The 18,038-nt window shown below is 43.8% G+C and overlaps 1 protein-coding gene across 1 annotated transcript; it reads right to left on the reverse strand.

Annotated features, from left to right (window-relative positions):
• Window positions 1-487: 487 nt before the first annotated feature.
• Window positions 488-3,165, reverse strand: LOC120985658. Its single transcript, XM_040413721.1, has 2 exons — window positions 2,009-3,165; window positions 488-1,699 (listed from the first exon to the last, which is right to left on the reverse strand). Exons 1-2 carry the CDS (start codon window positions 2,153-2,155, stop codon window positions 740-742), a joined length of 1,107 nt encoding a protein of 368 aa, XP_040269655.1. The 5' UTR covers window positions 2,156-3,165; the 3' UTR covers window positions 488-739.
• Between the last annotated feature and the right edge of the window lie 14,873 nt (window positions 3,166-18,038).

Genomic DNA, 18,038 nt, shown 5'->3' on the forward strand with positions numbered 1-18,038 from the left:
TTGGATTTTCCAATAGCCTCCAAAACGGCATTCCCAGGAGGGTGTCCCCGCCTCCAGGACAGGAAACAATGAGGAAGCACAGGATTTAAGGAGCCTTCTCCCCTTACCTTACCAGTCAATAAGAGAGGACACAGAAGTGATGCAGAAAAAATTATATATTATAGTAAACAAATTACATCATTCGTCTACATTCAAAATTTGGGAGGGAAACCAGTGCCGTTGTGGAGGCTATTGGAAAATCCAATTACCGGTAAGAGTAATTTACCCTTTTCCCCGGCGCCTCCACAACGGCATTCCCAGGTGGACTAACAGAGTAATCAATATCGGGGGGGGGGGGGGGGGGGGGGGCACAGCAGATAGAACTTTACGACCAAAGGACAAGTCCTGATCCCTTACTACCCTTGTAGAATGAGCCCTCAATACCTCTGGTGGCTGACAGTTCTTGGTAACGTAGGCAGAGGATATTACGTTCCTAATCCATCTAGCTATGGTTGATTTGCTAGCCGCTTGCCCCTTATTAGGCCCCTGAAATTGCAGAAAGAGGCGGTCCGATTTTCTTAGCGGCTTAGTGGCTTGTAGGTAAGAAAGGACTGATCTCCTGACGTCCAGATTATGGAGAGTTCCCTCCGAGTCAGTAGATGGAGACTGAAAAAACAAAGGTAGGGAGACTTCCTGTTCACGATGAAATCTGGATACCACCTTTGGGAGAAAGGCAGGACAGTGCCTGAGGATTATACGATCATCCAGAATTGTAAGATAGGGAGGCTTGCAAGAGAATGCTTGAATTTCCCCAACTCTTCTGGCAGAGGTTATGGCAACAAAAAAAAAACGTCTTCATGGTGAGGAGCCTTAGAGGGATATTATCAATTGGCTCAAACGGTGGAGTAGTGAGAGCAGAAAGAACTAGGCCCAAGTCCCAGGGAGGAACCACCGGATGAGGGAAGAAAGAAGTTCTTACTGCCCCCTTCAAAAAACTTTTGATCAGAGGGGAATCTGTCAGTTTTACGTCCAAGAAGGCGCTGAGCGCGGAGATCTGTACCTTTAGAGTTGACGGGTGGAGGCCTTTTTCCAACCCAGCTTGCAGGAACTGGAGGACCTGAGGAACATCAGGAAAATCTACACTTCCCAAAAAGGACAAAAAGGCATTCCAGGTTCTCAAGTAGATCCGGGAAGTTACGGGTTTCCGGCTTTTTAGCATCGTGGAAATAACCACATCTGACAGGCCCTTCCGTTTTAGCAGGAGGCGTTCAGATTCCAGGCTGTCAAACTGAGTTGCTTTACACTGGGATGATTTATTGGTCCCTGGTGGAGTAGGTCTGGGTTTGACGGCAGTGTCCAATAAACTCCGGCTGATAGTTTGAGCAGGAGTGGAAACCAAGCCCTTCTTGGCCAGAAGGGGGCCACCATAATTACATGGACCCTCTCTTCCTGAGTTTTTACCAGGACTCTTGGAATGAGGCTGAATGGAGGGAAGGCATAAAGGAGCTGTTTTGGCCACGGCCGGGAGAGGGCGTCTAGCCATACCGGATGATCTTTTTGCGAGAGGGAACAGAACTTTCTGACCTGCCTGTTGCTTTTGGTGGCGAACAGATCTAACACTGGGGTCCCCCACATCTGGCAGATCTGGCTGAAAACGTGGTGATTTAGGGACCATTCGGTTTCTCTTATGAGATGTCGACTGAGATAATCGGCCACCATGTTTTTTTTCCCCTTGATATGCACCGCAGAAAGGGACAGAAGGCTTCTTTCTGCCCAACAAAAAATGTTTTTTGATACTTCCGCCAGTGAGCGACTATTGGTTCCCCCTTGTTTGTTTACGTACGCCACAACTGTAGTGTTGTCCGTCAATATTTTTACGTGTTTTGGAGAGGAAGTTTTGTAAAGGGAAAGGAGAACTCTGTGGACTGCTGACAGTTCTTTTAAATTTGAGGAGGCGTCCTGCATGTCTTTCTCCCAGGATCCCTGAACTACTGATCCTGAAGAATGACCTCCCCACCCTGAGTTGCTGGCGTCTGTTGTAATGACCATAACATCTCTTGGGCGCCAGTGAACCCCTATGCTCAGGTTTCCCTTTATTCTCCACCAAGTTAGTGACTGTTTTACCTGTCTGGGAACGTGAACCTTTCTGTCTAGAGATGAGTTCTTTCCGTCCCATGAGGATAGGAGAAAGGCCTGAAGGACTCTTGTGTGACTTTGGGCCCACCTTACTGACAGGATTGCGGCTGTTAGCAGCCCCAGTACAGCCATGATGTCTCTTATCGAGGACCGATCCCTGCTGGAAAAATGAGACACTGTTTGGATTAAGTGAGATTGTTTGTCTTTAGGAAGGAAAGACATTAGATGCCTTGAGTCCAACAGCACCCCTAAAAACACCTTTTCCTGATTGGGGATAAGGTCTGATTTTTTGGGATTTATTATCCACCCTAGAGTTGTAAGACAGTCCCGGATTTGCTTGAGGCGTGATTGTAGAAGTTGGCGCGACTTCGCAAACACCAGAAAGTCGTCCAGGTATGGAACGATCTGTACCCCCTGAAGGTGAAGAAATTTCGTGACTTCTGACATTATTTTTGAAAAAACTCTGGGGGCAGAGGATAGGCCGAAAGGAAGGGCTGTGAACTGAAAATGGGACAATTTTCCTTCATAATAAATTGCAATCCTTAGAAAACACTGATGCCTGTGGTATATTGGGACGTGGTAGTAAGCGTCCTGAAGGTCGACGGTAGCCATAAAGCAATCCTGCGGAAGGATCTGTGTGGTAGATTTTATGGTCTCCATTTTGAATCTCTTGTAAATGATGGATTTGTTTAAGGACTTTAAATTTATTATTAGGCGAAAGGAGCCGTTTGTTTTTTTTTATCAAAAATATAGGGGAATAGAATCCTTCGCCGTGTTGTTCTTCTGGTACAGGGATGAGGACTCCTTTGAGGAGTAACGTAGTTATCTCTGACTCTAGGGACGCCTGTTTGTCGGGCTGCTGTCTTTGGTTGATAAAAAAATGTTTTGGGGGTGGGGAAACAAATTCTAGCTTTAGGCCTTCTCTTATGGTACGAGTGACCCAAGGGGAGGCATAAATTTCTTGCCAGGCGGAGGAGAATTGTTTTAGTCTGCCTCCTACCTGGGTCAGCATGTCACTGGGTAGGGCGGGTAGAGGCTTCTGGCTTAAAAAGGTATTAAAAAGGTGCCATCTTTTTGATCCGTCCCTTTTACTCTGATCTGCTCTTGACCTTTTCTGATTTTGAAAGGAACGCCTCTGTTGATAGTAACGATTATCAGAGGGGAAACCTTTTTTCCTATCGGAGGCCTTCTCCAGAATATCATCAAGAGCGGATCTATCCGCTCATGGGATGGAGCACAGGCGGTTCTTAGAGCCTGCGTCCCCCGTCCATGAACGGAGCCATACCGCCCTACGGGTTGCATTGACTAAAGCACTGCTTCTTGCAGAGAGTTTAACCAAGTCGGCCGAGGCGTCCGCTAGAAAATTACATGCTCTCTTTAGGGTGGGAAGGGAGTTTAAGATTTCTTCTCTGGACGTACCTCCTGACAGATTGCTCTCTAGCTGATCTAGCCACACTGAGAGGGTTCTGGCCGTAAAAGTGGACGCTATGCTGGGGCGCAACATCGCCGTATTTGTCTCCCAGGATTTCCTTAATAGATTTTCGCATTTTTTGTCCATCGGGTCTTTTAGGAGACCCATATCCTCAAAGGGCAGCGAGGATTTCTTTGAAATACGGGCCACCGGAGCATCTATTTTGGGAGTTTTATTCCACAAATCAGAGTCAGACTCTGAAAAGGGGTATTTGCGCTTAAAGGCGGCCGATACAGTCCACCTTTTATCAGGATCCCTCCATTCCCTGGAAATAAGGGCTTTAATATTATTGTGGATGGGGAAGGATCTCTTCTTTTTTTCTCCCAACCCCTGAAAAATTTGATCGTGAAGGGACTGAGTCTCTTAAACATCTTATAATTTTAGGGTAGATTTAATATCCTTTAGTAGGGATTGCGTTTCTTCGGGAAAGCACATAGGCCTCCCTGCAACCTCCTCAGAGGATAAGGAGACCTGATCATCAAGTAACTCCCCTTCATCCAGATCCACTCAGTCTGATATTTCCAGATTTAGGGAACGGGAAGGTCCAGGGGAAAGCGCCAATTGTCTAGAATCAGCTGCAGCCTTAATCTCTTCTCTAATGAGGGTTCGCATGGACTCCACGAAGGAAGGGGATTCTTCTGAGATAACCTTTTCAATACATCTAGGGCAAAGGGTCTTTTTCGGATCCGACACCAAGCCTTTACGGCAACCACCACACTTCCTGCACCCCGAATCCCCTTTGGTTTTAAGCTTTCTGGACTCACTGTCCTAAAAGAAATAAAACAAACTTTGTATAGGACAAAGGAGGGACCCAGAGTAAGGGTGGTGAGGGGTCAGTATAGTAAAATTACAGACACCCAGCGTGCAGGGGGAGGAGAGGTCCAGGACTCCTTAACCCTATATACCTATGTGGAAACATATAAAAGAATAGGGATAACTCCCCCCCTGGGAGGAGGCTTACCGGGCTGAGGGCCGAAACAGCGGTATCACCGGAGCGCTTAGACGACTCTCTGTTGCTGGAAGGCATCTCTGCAGATCACCGGCGGTGGTGGATGCGAGCTCTCCTTTTAAATCTCCCGCCGCGTGCAGGAGCCGTCCCGCGAGAATCTCTTGCCCAAGGAGATCTCGTTCCGGTGACGTTACAACGCCCGATCCCGCACGAGTTCCGGTGGACTCGCTAGCCCGGGGATGCCTGAGATCAGGACTTACTCCGCAGGATCGAGGAAGGGAGGCAATGCGTCCCCAGAGCCCCCAATCCCTGCACCAGCCCTCCTGAATGACAGGGAAAGGACCAGGCCGGTGCGGTATCCAAATTCCTGGATAACCCCAGGAGTGGCTTCCACGCACGTCCGAGGACAGGAAACAACGACTGGTAAGGTAAGGGGAGGAGGCTCCTTAAATCCTGTGCTTCCTCGTTGTTTCCTGACCTGGAGGCGGGGACACCCTCCTGGGAATGCCGTTGTGGAGGCGCCGGGGAAAAGGATATTACCTTATGCCGGCCTTTTTTGCTTTTTGAAAATTAAGCTGTGTCTCCTTTAAGTTCTGCTGATAACGGGGGAAAAAATTATCTCCCTAACTGAGCTCACCAAACTGTTGTAGAAATATTAATAGTTGTAATCTGCTCCCCAATGTCTTTGTGTAAGGAAAGGTAAAAATCTCAATCACAGTCAGAGGCAGACCCAGGTGTTACCATATTGAATTCTTGCTGAGCAACTCCCCCCGCCCTGCTCAGTCTGTTCACTTTTATTTACTAACAAAAGGTGTAAAAGGGGCTGGCCCAAAACAAGGATACAGGAAGTGATGACATACAGGAAGTGATGAAATAGGAAGATGAGAACATAGCCAGCTCACAAACACATGTATACAATAACCACTGGAGCGAACTTTATCTAGCCTTGCTCAGTGATCAATGCCAGATTAAGTTACTATGATCCTCATGCATGTTTATTTACAGGACAACGTCATTATCTCAAGCGGCTGATCAGGCGCACTAGAGACAACAAACGCACGTTCCTTTCATATATTGTTCTCTTAACAAATGCATCCACGCCAAGCCAATAAATCAGCGTCTTGCGCGGGGGCCCTAGCCGGCGTCCATACATCAGCCAACAAAACACTGCTCCGCTGAACACATCAGTCTCCCCCGGCCCACAGCCCAGTGCTTAGCACATGGACCAATCGCCGACGGAGACCTCTGCGCCCAGCAGCTGTGACAGGACATACACGGGAAGATATCCACTCCAATGGTTTACCCTGACACTGAGAGACATGATGACAATACACAATATATTAAATACACATAAAATTTCCACAACACCCACCTCATCCATTTGATCATGGAGAGGCCGTCGTGGCCATCTTTATTGAAGATACTGCGCAAAATCTTGCATGGTGACATGATGACGTTATCACACTTGTCGGGCGCAGTTTTCTGCAATCAAGATGGCCGTGACTGCCTCTTCACGTGCAAATGGATGAGGTGAGTATGTTTTTTTTTTTACTGCCATTTCAGAAAAATAGATTTGTTACAACGAAGCACGAGGAAATTCGGCTTTGCAGCGAATCAAAATTTTCCAGAAATTCGGATCAAACTCCACCTCATGCGCCCCTCGAACCCCCACACACTACACCACTGCATATATTTATGTTGACAGAACTAAAAAGTTATGTCTTTTTAACCCCTTCTACCCTGGGCCAGTTTTCACCTTATAGACCGAGCCATTTTTTGCAAATCTGACATGTGTCACTTTATGTGGTAATAATATTGGAAGCTTTCACTTATCCAAGCAATTCAGAGATTATTTTCTTGTGACAGTGTACAGTGGTAAACTTGAGTCGATATCTTTCACCTGTATTTCTGAAAAAAATCCATTTACCAAAAATGTGGAAAAATTCTAAATTTCAACTTCACTACTTTTAAGACAGTGATACCTCATAAAATAGTTAGTTATTACTTGACATTTCCCATTTGTCTATTTTATGTTGGCATCGTGTCATTTTATTTTTTGTGTATGTTTTTGTATATTTTTATATTTTTGTAAACCTGCTTTTTAAAGGACCAATTCAATTATGAAGTCACTTTGTGGAGCGTACATAATAGAAACCACCCATAAATGACCCAATTTTAGAAACTACACCCTTCAATTAATTCAAATATGATTTTTCGAACTTTGTTAACCCTTTAGGTGTTCCACAGGAATTAAAGGAATATAAAGAAACTAGCATAAGGACCCAGCTTCGCACGGGTATATTTCATCTATTTCATTTAATGTTTGTGTGTGTCGTTAAAAGATGTTGACAGTATCCACTATAACAGTGACATCTACAGTACCCCGCCCCTTTAACATTGACCTCCACAGCAGCCTGCCCCCTTAACAGTAACATCCACAGCACCCTCCTCTTTAACAGTGACCTCCACAGCGGCCGTCCCTTTATTAGTGACCTCGACAGTACCCCGTCTCGTTAACAGTGATTTCCACAATAACCCGCCCCCTTAACAGTGACCTCCACCGTTCCCTGCCGCCTTAACAGTGACCTCCGCAGCACCCGCCCCTTTAACAGTGACCTCCACAGCATCCTGCCTCCTTAACAGTGACCTCCATAGCAGCCCGCCCCTTTAATAGTGACCTCCACAGCATCCCGCCCCCTTAAGAGTGACCTCCACAGCAGCTCGCCCCCTTAACAGTGACCTCTACAGAAGCCGCCCCTTTATTAGTGACCTCCACAGTACCCAATCTACTTAACAGTGATTTCCACAACACCTCGTCCCCTTAACTATGGCCTCTACAGCAATCTGCCCTTTAACACTGACCACCATAGCGGACCGTCCCCTTAACTGTGACCTCCACAGCAGCCTGCCCCTAGGGTGGCCAGAGGTCCAGTTTTAGGCCGGACAGTCCAGCTTTCAGACTCCCTGTCCTCCGTCCAGACCAGGGCCTGGACGGACACAGGGATGTCCTTTTGAACACCTGAGACCCGTTCTAAAACCTTCACAGACACTTGATGTACCTGTCTGCCAAATTTTGTGATTGTAAATGCAATGGTGCAAATTCCTTCAGCGGACATACATACATACATACATACATTCAGCTTTATATATTAGTTTTCAAAATTTCACTTCTTTTTGCAGATTTTCGATTTTAATCGATTTTCTTCTGAAAGGCAAAAAGGGTTAACAACAAAACAAAACTTAATATTTATTACTCTGATTCGGCATTTTACAGAAACATAAACTGCTGTATGGGCACATGGCAGTACGCAGAAGGGAAGCAGCAACATATGGATTTTGGAAGGCAGATTTCACTGGGATGATTTTAAGTTGCTATGTTGCATTTGAAGATCACCTAATGCACTCCTACAGTAGAAACTCCCAAAAAGTGACCCTATTTTGAAAACTACAGGATAAGGTGACAGTTTTATTGGTACTATTTTAGGGTACATATGATTTTTGATTGCTCGATATTACGCTTTTTATGAGGCAAGGTAACCAAAAAATGGCTGTTCTGGCACCGTTTTAATATATATATATTTTTTTTTATGGCATTCACCTGACAGATCATGTGTAAGAGCAGGTTGTTACTAACGTGACCAAACCAAATATGTTTATTTTTATTTTTTGTTTCAGTTTTATATAATAAAGCATTTTAAAAATAAAATTATGTTTTTGTATCTCCATTTTCTGAAAGCCATTTATTTTATATTTTCTGCCAATCATCTTGTGTAGGGGCTCTTTTTTTGTGGAAAGAGTTGATGTTTTTATTGGTACCATTTTTAGGTACATAAGATTTTTGGATTGTTCAATATTACACTTTTTTGGGGCAAGGTGACCAAAAATGGCTGTTTTTATTAAAATTTCACTTGAGGGGGTAGGTCATGTGATGTTTTTAAAGAGCCGCTCGTTACGGACATGGCTATATCTAATATGTCTATTTTTATTTTATTTTTTAAATATTAAAAATCGCTTGATGATGGGAAAGGGGCACTTTTTTTTTTTACTGTAGACTTTTATTTTTTATAAAAACCTTTTTTTTCACTTTTAATTTTTTTCCCAGTACAGGTACTTCAAGATTTCAAGGTCTGATCCCTGTTTCAATATACAAACCGGATTCCAAAAAAGTTGGGACACTAAACAAATTGTGAATAAAAACTGAATGCAATGATGTGGAGATGGCAAATGTCAATATTTTATTTGTAATAGAACGTAGATGACAGATCAAACGTTTAATCCGAGTAAATGTATCATTTTAAAGGAAAAATACGTTGATTCCAATTTTCACGGTGTCAACAAATCCCCAAAAAGTTGGGACAAGTAGCAATAAGAGGCTGGAAAAAGTAAATTTGAGCATAACGAAGAGCTGGAAGACCAATTAACACTAATTAGGTCAATTGGCAACATGATTGGGTATAAAAAGAGCTTCTCAGAGTGGCAGTGTCTCTCAGAAGCCAAGATGGGTAGAGGATCACCAATTCCCACAATGTTGCGCAGAAAGATAGTGGAGCAATATCAGAAAGGTGTTACCCAGCGAAAAATTGCAAAGACTTTGCATCTATCATCATCAACTGTGCATAACATCATCCGAAGATTCAGAGAATCTGGAACAATCTCTGTGCGTAAGGGTCAAGGCCGTAAAACCATACTGGATCTCCGGGCCCTTAAACGACACTGCACCACAAACAGGAATGCTACTGTAAAGGAAATCACAGAATGGGCTCAGGAATACTTCCAGAAACCATTGTCAGTGAACACAATCCACCCTGCCATCCGCCGTTGCCAGCTGAAACTCTACAGTGCAAAGAAGAAGCCATTTCTAAGCAAGATCCACAAGCTCAGGCGTTTTCACTGGGCCAGGGATCATTTAAAATGGAGTGTGGCAAAATGGAAGACTGTTCTGTGGTCAGACGAGTCACGATTCAAAGTTCTTTTTGGAAATCTGGGACGCCATGTCATCCGGACCAAAGAGGACAAGGACAACCCAAGTTGTTATCAACGCTCAGTTCAGAAGCCTGCATCTCTGATGGTATGGGGTTGCATGAGTGCGTGTGGCATGGGCAGCTTGCATGTCTGGAAAGGCACTATCAATGCAGAAAAATATATTCAGGTTCTAGAACAACATATGCTCCCATCCAGACGTCATCTCTTTCAGGGAAGACCCTGCATTTTTCAACAAGATAATGCCAGACCACATTCTGCATCAATCACAACATCATGGCTGCGTAGGAGAAGGATCTGGGTACTGAAATGGCCAGTCTGCAGTCCAGATCTTTCACCTACAGGGAGTGCAGAATTATTAGGCAAGTTGTATTTTTGAGGATTCATTTTATTATTGAACAACAACCATGTTCTCAATGAACCCAAAAAACTCATTAATATCAAAGCTGAATATTTTTGGAAGTAGTTTTTAGTTTGTTTTCAGTTTTAGCTATTTTAGGGGGATATCTGTGTGTGCAGGTGACTATGACTGTACATAATTATTAGGCAACTTAACAAAAAACAAATATATACCCATTTCAATTATTTATTTTTACCAGTGAAACCAATATAACATCTCAACATTCACAAATATACATTTCTGACATTCAAAAACAAAACAAAAACAAATCAGTGACCAATATAGCCACCTTTCTTTGCAAGGACACTCAAAAGCCTGCCATCCATGGATTCTGTCAGTGTTTTGATCTGTTCACCATCAACATTGCGTGCAGCAGCAACCACAGCCTCCCAGACACTGTTCAGAGAGGTGTACTGTTTTCCCTCCTTGTAAATCTCACATTTGATGATGGACCACAGGTTCTCAATGGGGTTCAGATCAGGTGAACAAGGAGGCCATGTCATTAGATTTTCTTCTTTTATACCCTTTCTTGCCAGCCACGCTGTGGAGTACTTGGACGCGTGTGATGGAGCATTGTCCTGCATGAAAATCATGTTTTTCTTGAAGGATGCAGACTTCTTCCTGTACCACTGCTTGAAGAAGGTGTCTTCCAGAAACTGGCAGTAGGACTGGGAGTTGAGCTTGACTCCATCCTCAACCCGAAAAGGCCCCACAAGCTCATCTTTGATGATACCAGCCCAAACCAGTACTCCACCTCCACCTTGCTGGCGTCTGAGTCGGACTGGAGCTCTCTGCCCTTTACCAATCCAGCCACGGGCCCATCCATCTGGCCCATCAAGACTCACTCTCATTTCATCAGTCCATAAAACCTTAGAAAAATCAGTCTTGAGATATTTCTTGGCCCAGTCTTGACGTTTCAGCTTGTGTGTCTTGTTCAGTGGTGGTCGTCTTTCAGCCTTTCTTACCTTGGCCATGTCTCTGAGTATTGCACACCTTGTGCTTTTGGGCACTCCAGTGATGTTGCAGCTCTGAAATATGGCCAAACTGGTGGCAAGTGGCATCTTGGCAGCTGCACGCTTGACTTTTCTCAGTTCATGGGCAGTTATTTTGCGCCTTGGTTTTTCCACACGCTTCTTGCGACCCTGTTGACTATTTTGAATGAAACGCTTGATTGTTCGATGGTCACGCTTCAGAAGCTTTGCAATTTTAAGAGTGCTGCATCCCTCTGCAAGATATCTCACTATTTTTGACTTTTCTGAGCCTGTCAAGTCCTTCTTTTGACCCATTTTGCCAAAGGAAAGGAAGTTGCCTAATAATTATGCACACCTGATATAGGGTGTTGATGTCATTAGACCACACCCCTTCTCATTACAGAGATGCACATCACCTAATATGCTTAATTGGTAGTAGGCTTTCGAGCCTATACAGCTTGGAGTAAGACAACATGCATAAAGAGGATGATGTGGTCAAAATACTCATTTGCCTAATAATTCTGCACGCAGTGTATAGAGAACATTTGGCGCATCATAAAGAGGAAGGTGCAACAAAGAAGGCCCAAGACGATTGAACAGTTAGAGGACTGTATTAGACAAGAATGGGAGAGCATTCCTATTTCTAAACTTGAGAAACTGGTCTCCTTGGTCCCCAGACGTCTGTTGAGTGTTGTAAGAAGAAGGGGAGATGCCACACAGTGATAAAAATGGCCTTGTCCCAACTTTTTGGGGATTTGTTGACACCATGAAATTCTGATTCAACATATTTTTCAGTTAAAATGGTAAATTTTCCCAGTTTAAACTTTTGTTCCGTGATTTATGTTCTATTCTGAATAAAATATTAGAAGTTGGCACCTCCACATCATTGCATTCAGTTTTTATTCACTATTTGTATAGTGTCCCAACTTTTTTGGAATCCGGTTTGTAGTACAATACGTGCTGTATCGTCCTACATTGAAACTGTCTGGGTCTCACAGGCTTCCCTGACATGGCAGACCCCGAGGCCTTTGCAAGGCGCTGACAGAGAGGCAGTGGGAGGCCCCTCCCTCTGAGATCCTTTTATATGCCACGGTCAGTGTTGATCGCAGCATATAAGGAGTTAATTTACAACGATGCCAGCAGAAACAGCCGGGCCCCTGCATTGATCGGGCGTGCACAGCTCCGGAGCCTACCTGATCATCATGACGTACTAGCACATTAATTTGTGGGATGTCACCTCCCGCTGTGATGTACTAGTATGTCATATGTCACCAAGGGGTTAAATTCATAGAGGAAAAAACTAAAACAATCCCTGTGTTGTAAAGTCCAATATAGGCGTGTCCATAAGGGGTTAATGTAATTATACACTGCGTGCAGAATTATTAGGCAAATGAGTATTTTGACCACATCATCCTCTTTATGCATGTTGTCTTACTCCAAGCTGTATAGGCTCGAAAGCCTACTACCAATTAAGCATATAAGGTGATGTGCATCTCTGTAATGAGAAGGGGTGTGGTCTAATGACATCAACACCCTATATCAGGTGTGCACAATTATTAGGCAACTTCCTTTCCTTTGGCAAAATGGGTCAAAAGAAGGACTTGACAGGCTCAGAAAAGTCAAAAATAGTGAGATATCTTGCAGAGGGATGCAGCACTCTTAAAATTGCAAAGCTTCTGAAGCGTGATCATCGAACAATCAAGCATTTCATTCAAAATAGTCAACAGGGTCGCAAGAAGCGTGTGGAAAAACCAAGGCGCAAAATAACTGCCCATGAACTGAGAAAAGTCAAGCGTGCAGCTGCCAAGATGCCACTTGCCACCAGTTTGGCCATATTTCAGAGCTGCAACATCACTGGAGTGCCCAAAAGCACAAGGTGTGCAATACTCAGAGACATGGCCAAGGTAAGAAAGGCTGAAAGACGACCACCACTGAACAAGACACACAAGCTGAAACGTCAAGACTGGGCCAAGAAATATCTCAAGACTGATTTTTCTAAGGTTTTATGGACTGATGAAATGAGAGTGAGTCTTGATGGGCCAGATGGATGGGCCCGTGGCTGGATTGGTAAAGGGCAGAGAGCTCCAGTCCGACTCAGACGCCAGCAAGGTGGAGGTGGAGTACTGGTTTGGGCTGGTATCATCAAAGATGAGCTTGTGGGGCCTTTTCGGGTTGAGGATGGAGTCAAGCTCAACTCCCAGTCCTACTGCCAGTTTCTGGAAGACACCTTCTTCAAGCAGTGGTACAGGAAGAAGTCTGCATCCTTCAAGAAAAACATGATTTTCATGCAGGACAATGCTCCATCACACGCGTCCAAGTACTCCACAGCGTGGCTGGCAAGAAAGGGTATAAAAGAAGAAAATCTAATGACATGGCCTCCTTGTTCACCTGATCTGAACCCCATTGAGAACCTGTGGTCCATCATCAAATGTGAGATTTACAAGGAGGGAAAACAGTACACCTCTCTGAACAGTGTCTGGGAGGCTGTGGTTGCTGCTGCACGCAATGTTGATGGTGAACAGATCAAAACACTGACAGAATCCATGGATGGCAGGCCTTTGAGTGTCCTTGCAAAGAAAGGTGGCTATATTGGTCACTGATTTGTTTTTGTTTTGTTTTTGAATGTCAGAAATGTATATTTGTGAATGTTGAGATGTTATATTGGTTTCACTGGTAAAAAGAAATAATTGAAATGGGTATATATTTGTTTTTTGTTAAGTTGCCTAATAATTATGTACAGTCATAGTCACCTGCACACACAGATATCCCCCTAAAATAGCTAAAACTAAAAACAAACTAAAAGCTACTTCCAAAAATATTCAGCTTTGATATTAATGAGTTTTTTGGGTTCATTGAGAACATGGTTGTTGTTCAATAATAAAATTAATCCTCAAAAATACAACTTGCCTAATAATTCTGCACTCCCTGTAGAAGGATTTTATAGACTATGCAGGCAAAGACTTTTGGTTACTGAACTATCCAATTGCTCTTTCTCCTCATTAGAACTCGCTATATTACTTTATGGCCAATTTCATAGGAAGAGAATCAAGCTGAGCATGTTCTTGATATCTTGTTTCACTGATGACATTAAAGATAATTCTGTATTGAGTGATAATATTATAACTTTTCACGCAGGAGGAACACTTTATTAAATTAAACCCTTAGTGACCAGCCTGTTTTGGGTCTTAATGACCATGCAATTTTTTCATTGTCATCTTCCAAGAGCTTTTTTATTTTTCTATGTAGCCGTATGAGGGCTTGTTTTTTTGCTGGACAAGTTGTAGTTTTTAATGGTGACATTTTAGGGTACACATAACTTACTGATTAAATTTTATTGATCTATTTCTGGGAAAAAACTGTAAGGCCTCTTTCACACGTGCGTTGCGGGAAAAGGTGCGGGTGCGTTGCGGGAACATGCATGATTTTTCCGCACGAGTGCAAAACATTGTAATGCGTTTTGCACGCGCGTGAGAAAAATCGGCATGTTTGGTACCCAAACCCGAACTTCTTCACAGAAGTTCGGGCTTGGGATCGGTGTTCTGTAGATTGTATTATTTTCCCTTATAACATGGTTATAAGGGAAAATAATAGCATTCTGAATACAGAATGCATAGTACAATAGCGCTGGAGGGGTTAAAAAATAAATAATAATAATTTAACTCACCTTAATCCACTTGCTCGCGCAGCCCGGCTTCTCTTCTTTGCTGTGTACAGGAAAAGGACCTGTGGTGACGTCACTCCGGTCATCACATGGTCCATCACATGATCTTTTACCATGGTGATGGATCATGTGATGGACCATGTGATGACCGGAGTGACGCCACCATAGGTCCTTTTCCTGTACACAGCAAAGAAGAAGACAGAAGAGAAGCCAGGCTGCGCGAGCAAGTGGATTAAGGTGAGTTAAATTATATATATATATTTTTTTTTAACCCCTCTAGCGCTATTTAACTATGTATTCTGTATTCAGAATGCTATTATTTTCCCTTATAGCCATGCTATATAGGAAAATAATAAAGATCGGGTCTCCATCCCGATCGTCTCCTAGCAACCGTGCGTGAAAATTGCACCGCATCCGCACTTGCTTGCGGATGCTTGCGATTTTCACGCAGCCCCATTCACTTCCATGGGGCCTGTGTTGCGTGAAAAACGCACAAAATAGAGCTTGCTGTGATTTTTACGCAACGCACAAGTGATGCGTGAAAATCACTGCTCATGTGAACAGCCCCATAGAAATGAATGGGTCCTGATTCAGTGCGGGTGCAATGCGTTCAACTCACGCATTGCACCCGCGCAGAAAACTCGCCCGTGTGAAAGAAGCCTAATACTGCCACTGAGTTTTAGGCCTCATGCACACGGCCGTTGTTTGGGTCCGCATCCGAGCCGCCGTTTTTGCGGTTTGCGGATCGCAAAAAACGGAACGGTCGTGTGCATGAGGCCTTAATTAATACCATATTTTTCCCCTTATAATACACACCTCCCCATAAGACGCACCTAGGTATTAGAGGAGGAAAATAAGAGAAAAATTATCAGACTCCCAATGTTTATCAGACCTTAGAATAGACTCCTAATGTTAATAAGTCCCCCAATCAGACATACATGTAATTGACCCCCAATCAGACCTCAGATTAGAACTCAATAAGTCCCCCAATTAGACCTCAGATCAGACCTCCATGTGAATGGCCCCCAATCAGACCTCAGATCTGAACTCCATGTGAATGAACACTATTCAGACCTCAGATCAGACCTCAATAAGTCCCCCAATCAGACCTCGGATCAGACCTCCATGTGAATGGCCCCCAATCAGACCTCAGATCTGAACTCCATGTGAATGAACACTATTCAGACCTCAGATCAGACCTCAATAAGTCCCCCAATCAGACCTTGGATCAGACCTCCATGTGAATGGCCCCCAATCAGACCTCAGATCAGAACTCCATGTGAATGAACACTATTCAGACCTCATATCAGACCTCAATAAGTCTCCCAAATTAGACCTCAGATCAGACCTCCATGTGAATAACCCAGATTTTAAAAAAAATCAGCTCAGATCAGATTTAAAAAAAATCTACTTACCTCACCTGCTCCAGCCACCGCTTCTCACATCCAGCGCTCTTCTTCTTCTTCCTGCTGTGCACTGTGCTGTGACCCAAAACGCACAGCATGAGGTCACAGCACACCGACGTCCTCACAGCACAGCAAGGACCAAAAAGCGGTGAGTACAGAGCCCGGGGAGTGCTACATTCACCACTTCCCGGTCCTCCTGTACTGTACTATCGAGAGCTTCCATTAAAAAAGGGCTCATTAGTATTTGCCCCATAAGACGTACTGACATTTTCCACCTACTTTGGGAGGGAAAAGTGCGTCTTATAGGGCGAAAAATATGGTAAATTTTGCAGTGCTCATTTTTTAGCATGAATAACACAATAACTTTACTCTATGGGTCAGTATGATTACAGAAATCCAAAATACTACTTTTGCACAATAAAAACCGCATCCCAACCCATGCCTTTTTGATTTGTCTTTCTACAGAGCTGTGTGACAGCTTAATTTTTTGCTAGATGACTTGTAGTTTTCATTGGTATCATTTTTGGGTACATAACACTTTATGATCGTTTTTTATTCAGTTTTTATTTTGGCAAATAAGCAAAAATCTGCAATTCTAGCCTTTTTGTTGTTGTTTGTTTACAGCGTTCACTGTATGGGATAAATGACAAGATAATTGCATAGTGTGGGTCTTTATGCTTGCAGCGATACCAATTATGTGGAGGAGGTTTTTTTTTGCAATTTTTCCATGGAAAAGCGTTATTTCAGTGGGAAAATTTTTATACTTGGGATTTCTTTTTATTCCACAACTTTGCGTAACGGGTGTGGACCAATTTATTTCAATGGGACCGCAAAAGATTCGGACAGCAATTGCGGACAAGAATAGGCATTTTCTATCATAGTGCTGGCAATGTGCGGTCTGCAAAATGCAGAACGCACAGGGTCCGGTATCCGTGTTTTGCGGATCTGCAATCTGGGGACTGCAAAACACTACGTTTTGAATGAGCTCTTAAATATTTTTTTTACTTTTTTGATCGCTTTAAAATACATTAGCCTGCTGGGACATGCAAGAGGCCGGCGTGGGGCCTTCACTAGCATGCACTGACATCGGCACCCTGCAATCTCATTTGCGAGGTGCTGATGAGAGACAGAGGGAATCCGCACCCTCTGTAACCATTTACATGTTGTGGGTGCTATGGCCCAGATCTGCACCCCTTAGGCCTCTTTCAGACGGGCGTTGCGGGAAAATGTGCGGGTGCGTTACGGGAACACCCGTGATTTTTCCGCGCGAGTGAAAAACATTGTAATGCGTTTTGCACTTGCGTGAGAAAAATCACACATGTTTGGTACCCAAACCCGAACTTCTTCACAGAAGTTCGGGCTTGGTATCGGTGTTCTGTAGATTGTATTATTTTCCCTTATAACATGGTTATAAGGGAAAATAATAGCATTCTGAATACAGAATGCATAGTTAAATAGCGCTGGAGGGGTTAAAAAAAAAAGAAAATTTTTTTTTAACTCACCTTAGTCCACTTGATCGCGGAGCCCGGCATCCCCTTCTGTCTCCTTTGCTGAACAGGACCTGTGGTGACGTCACTCCAGTCATCACATGATCCATCACGTGATCCATCACCATGGTAAAAGATCATGTGATGGATCATGTGATTACCGGAGTGACGTCACCACAGTACTGTTCAGCAAAGGAGACAGAAGGAGATGCCGGGCTCCGCGATCAAGTGGACTAAGGTGAGTTAAATTATTATTATTATTTTTTTAACCCCTCCAGCGCTATTTAACTATGCATTCTGTATTCAGAATGCTATTATTTCCCCTTATAACCATGTTATAAGGGAAAATAATAATGATCGGGTCTCCATCCCGATCGTCTCCTAGCAACCGTGCGTGAAAATCGCACCGCATCCGCACTTGCTTGCGGATGCTTGCGATTTTCACGCAACCCCATTCACTTCTATGGGGCCTGCGTTGCGTGAAAAACGCAGAATATAGAACATGCTGTGATTTTCACGCAACGCACAAGTGATGCGTGAAAATCCCCGCTCATGTGCACAGCCCCATAGAAATGAATGGGTCGGTATTCAGTGCGGG

This window comes from Bufo bufo, chromosome 1 (assembly GCF_905171765.1).
Source record: "Bufo bufo chromosome 1, aBufBuf1.1, whole genome shotgun sequence".
NCBI classification, from domain to species: Eukaryota; Metazoa; Chordata; class Amphibia; order Anura; family Bufonidae; genus Bufo; species Bufo bufo.

Excerpts from the sequence above, each read along its gene's own strand:
- LOC120985658 (XM_040413721.1), bottom strand. The coding sequence starts at position 2,155 with ATGGGACGGAAAGAACTCATCTCTAGACAGAAAGGTTCACGTTCCCAG. Across the intron at positions 1,700-2,008 it reads ATGGTCATTACAACAGACGC|CATGGTGGCCGATTATCTCA; the intron begins CAGCAACTCAGG and ends GGGGAAAAAAAA.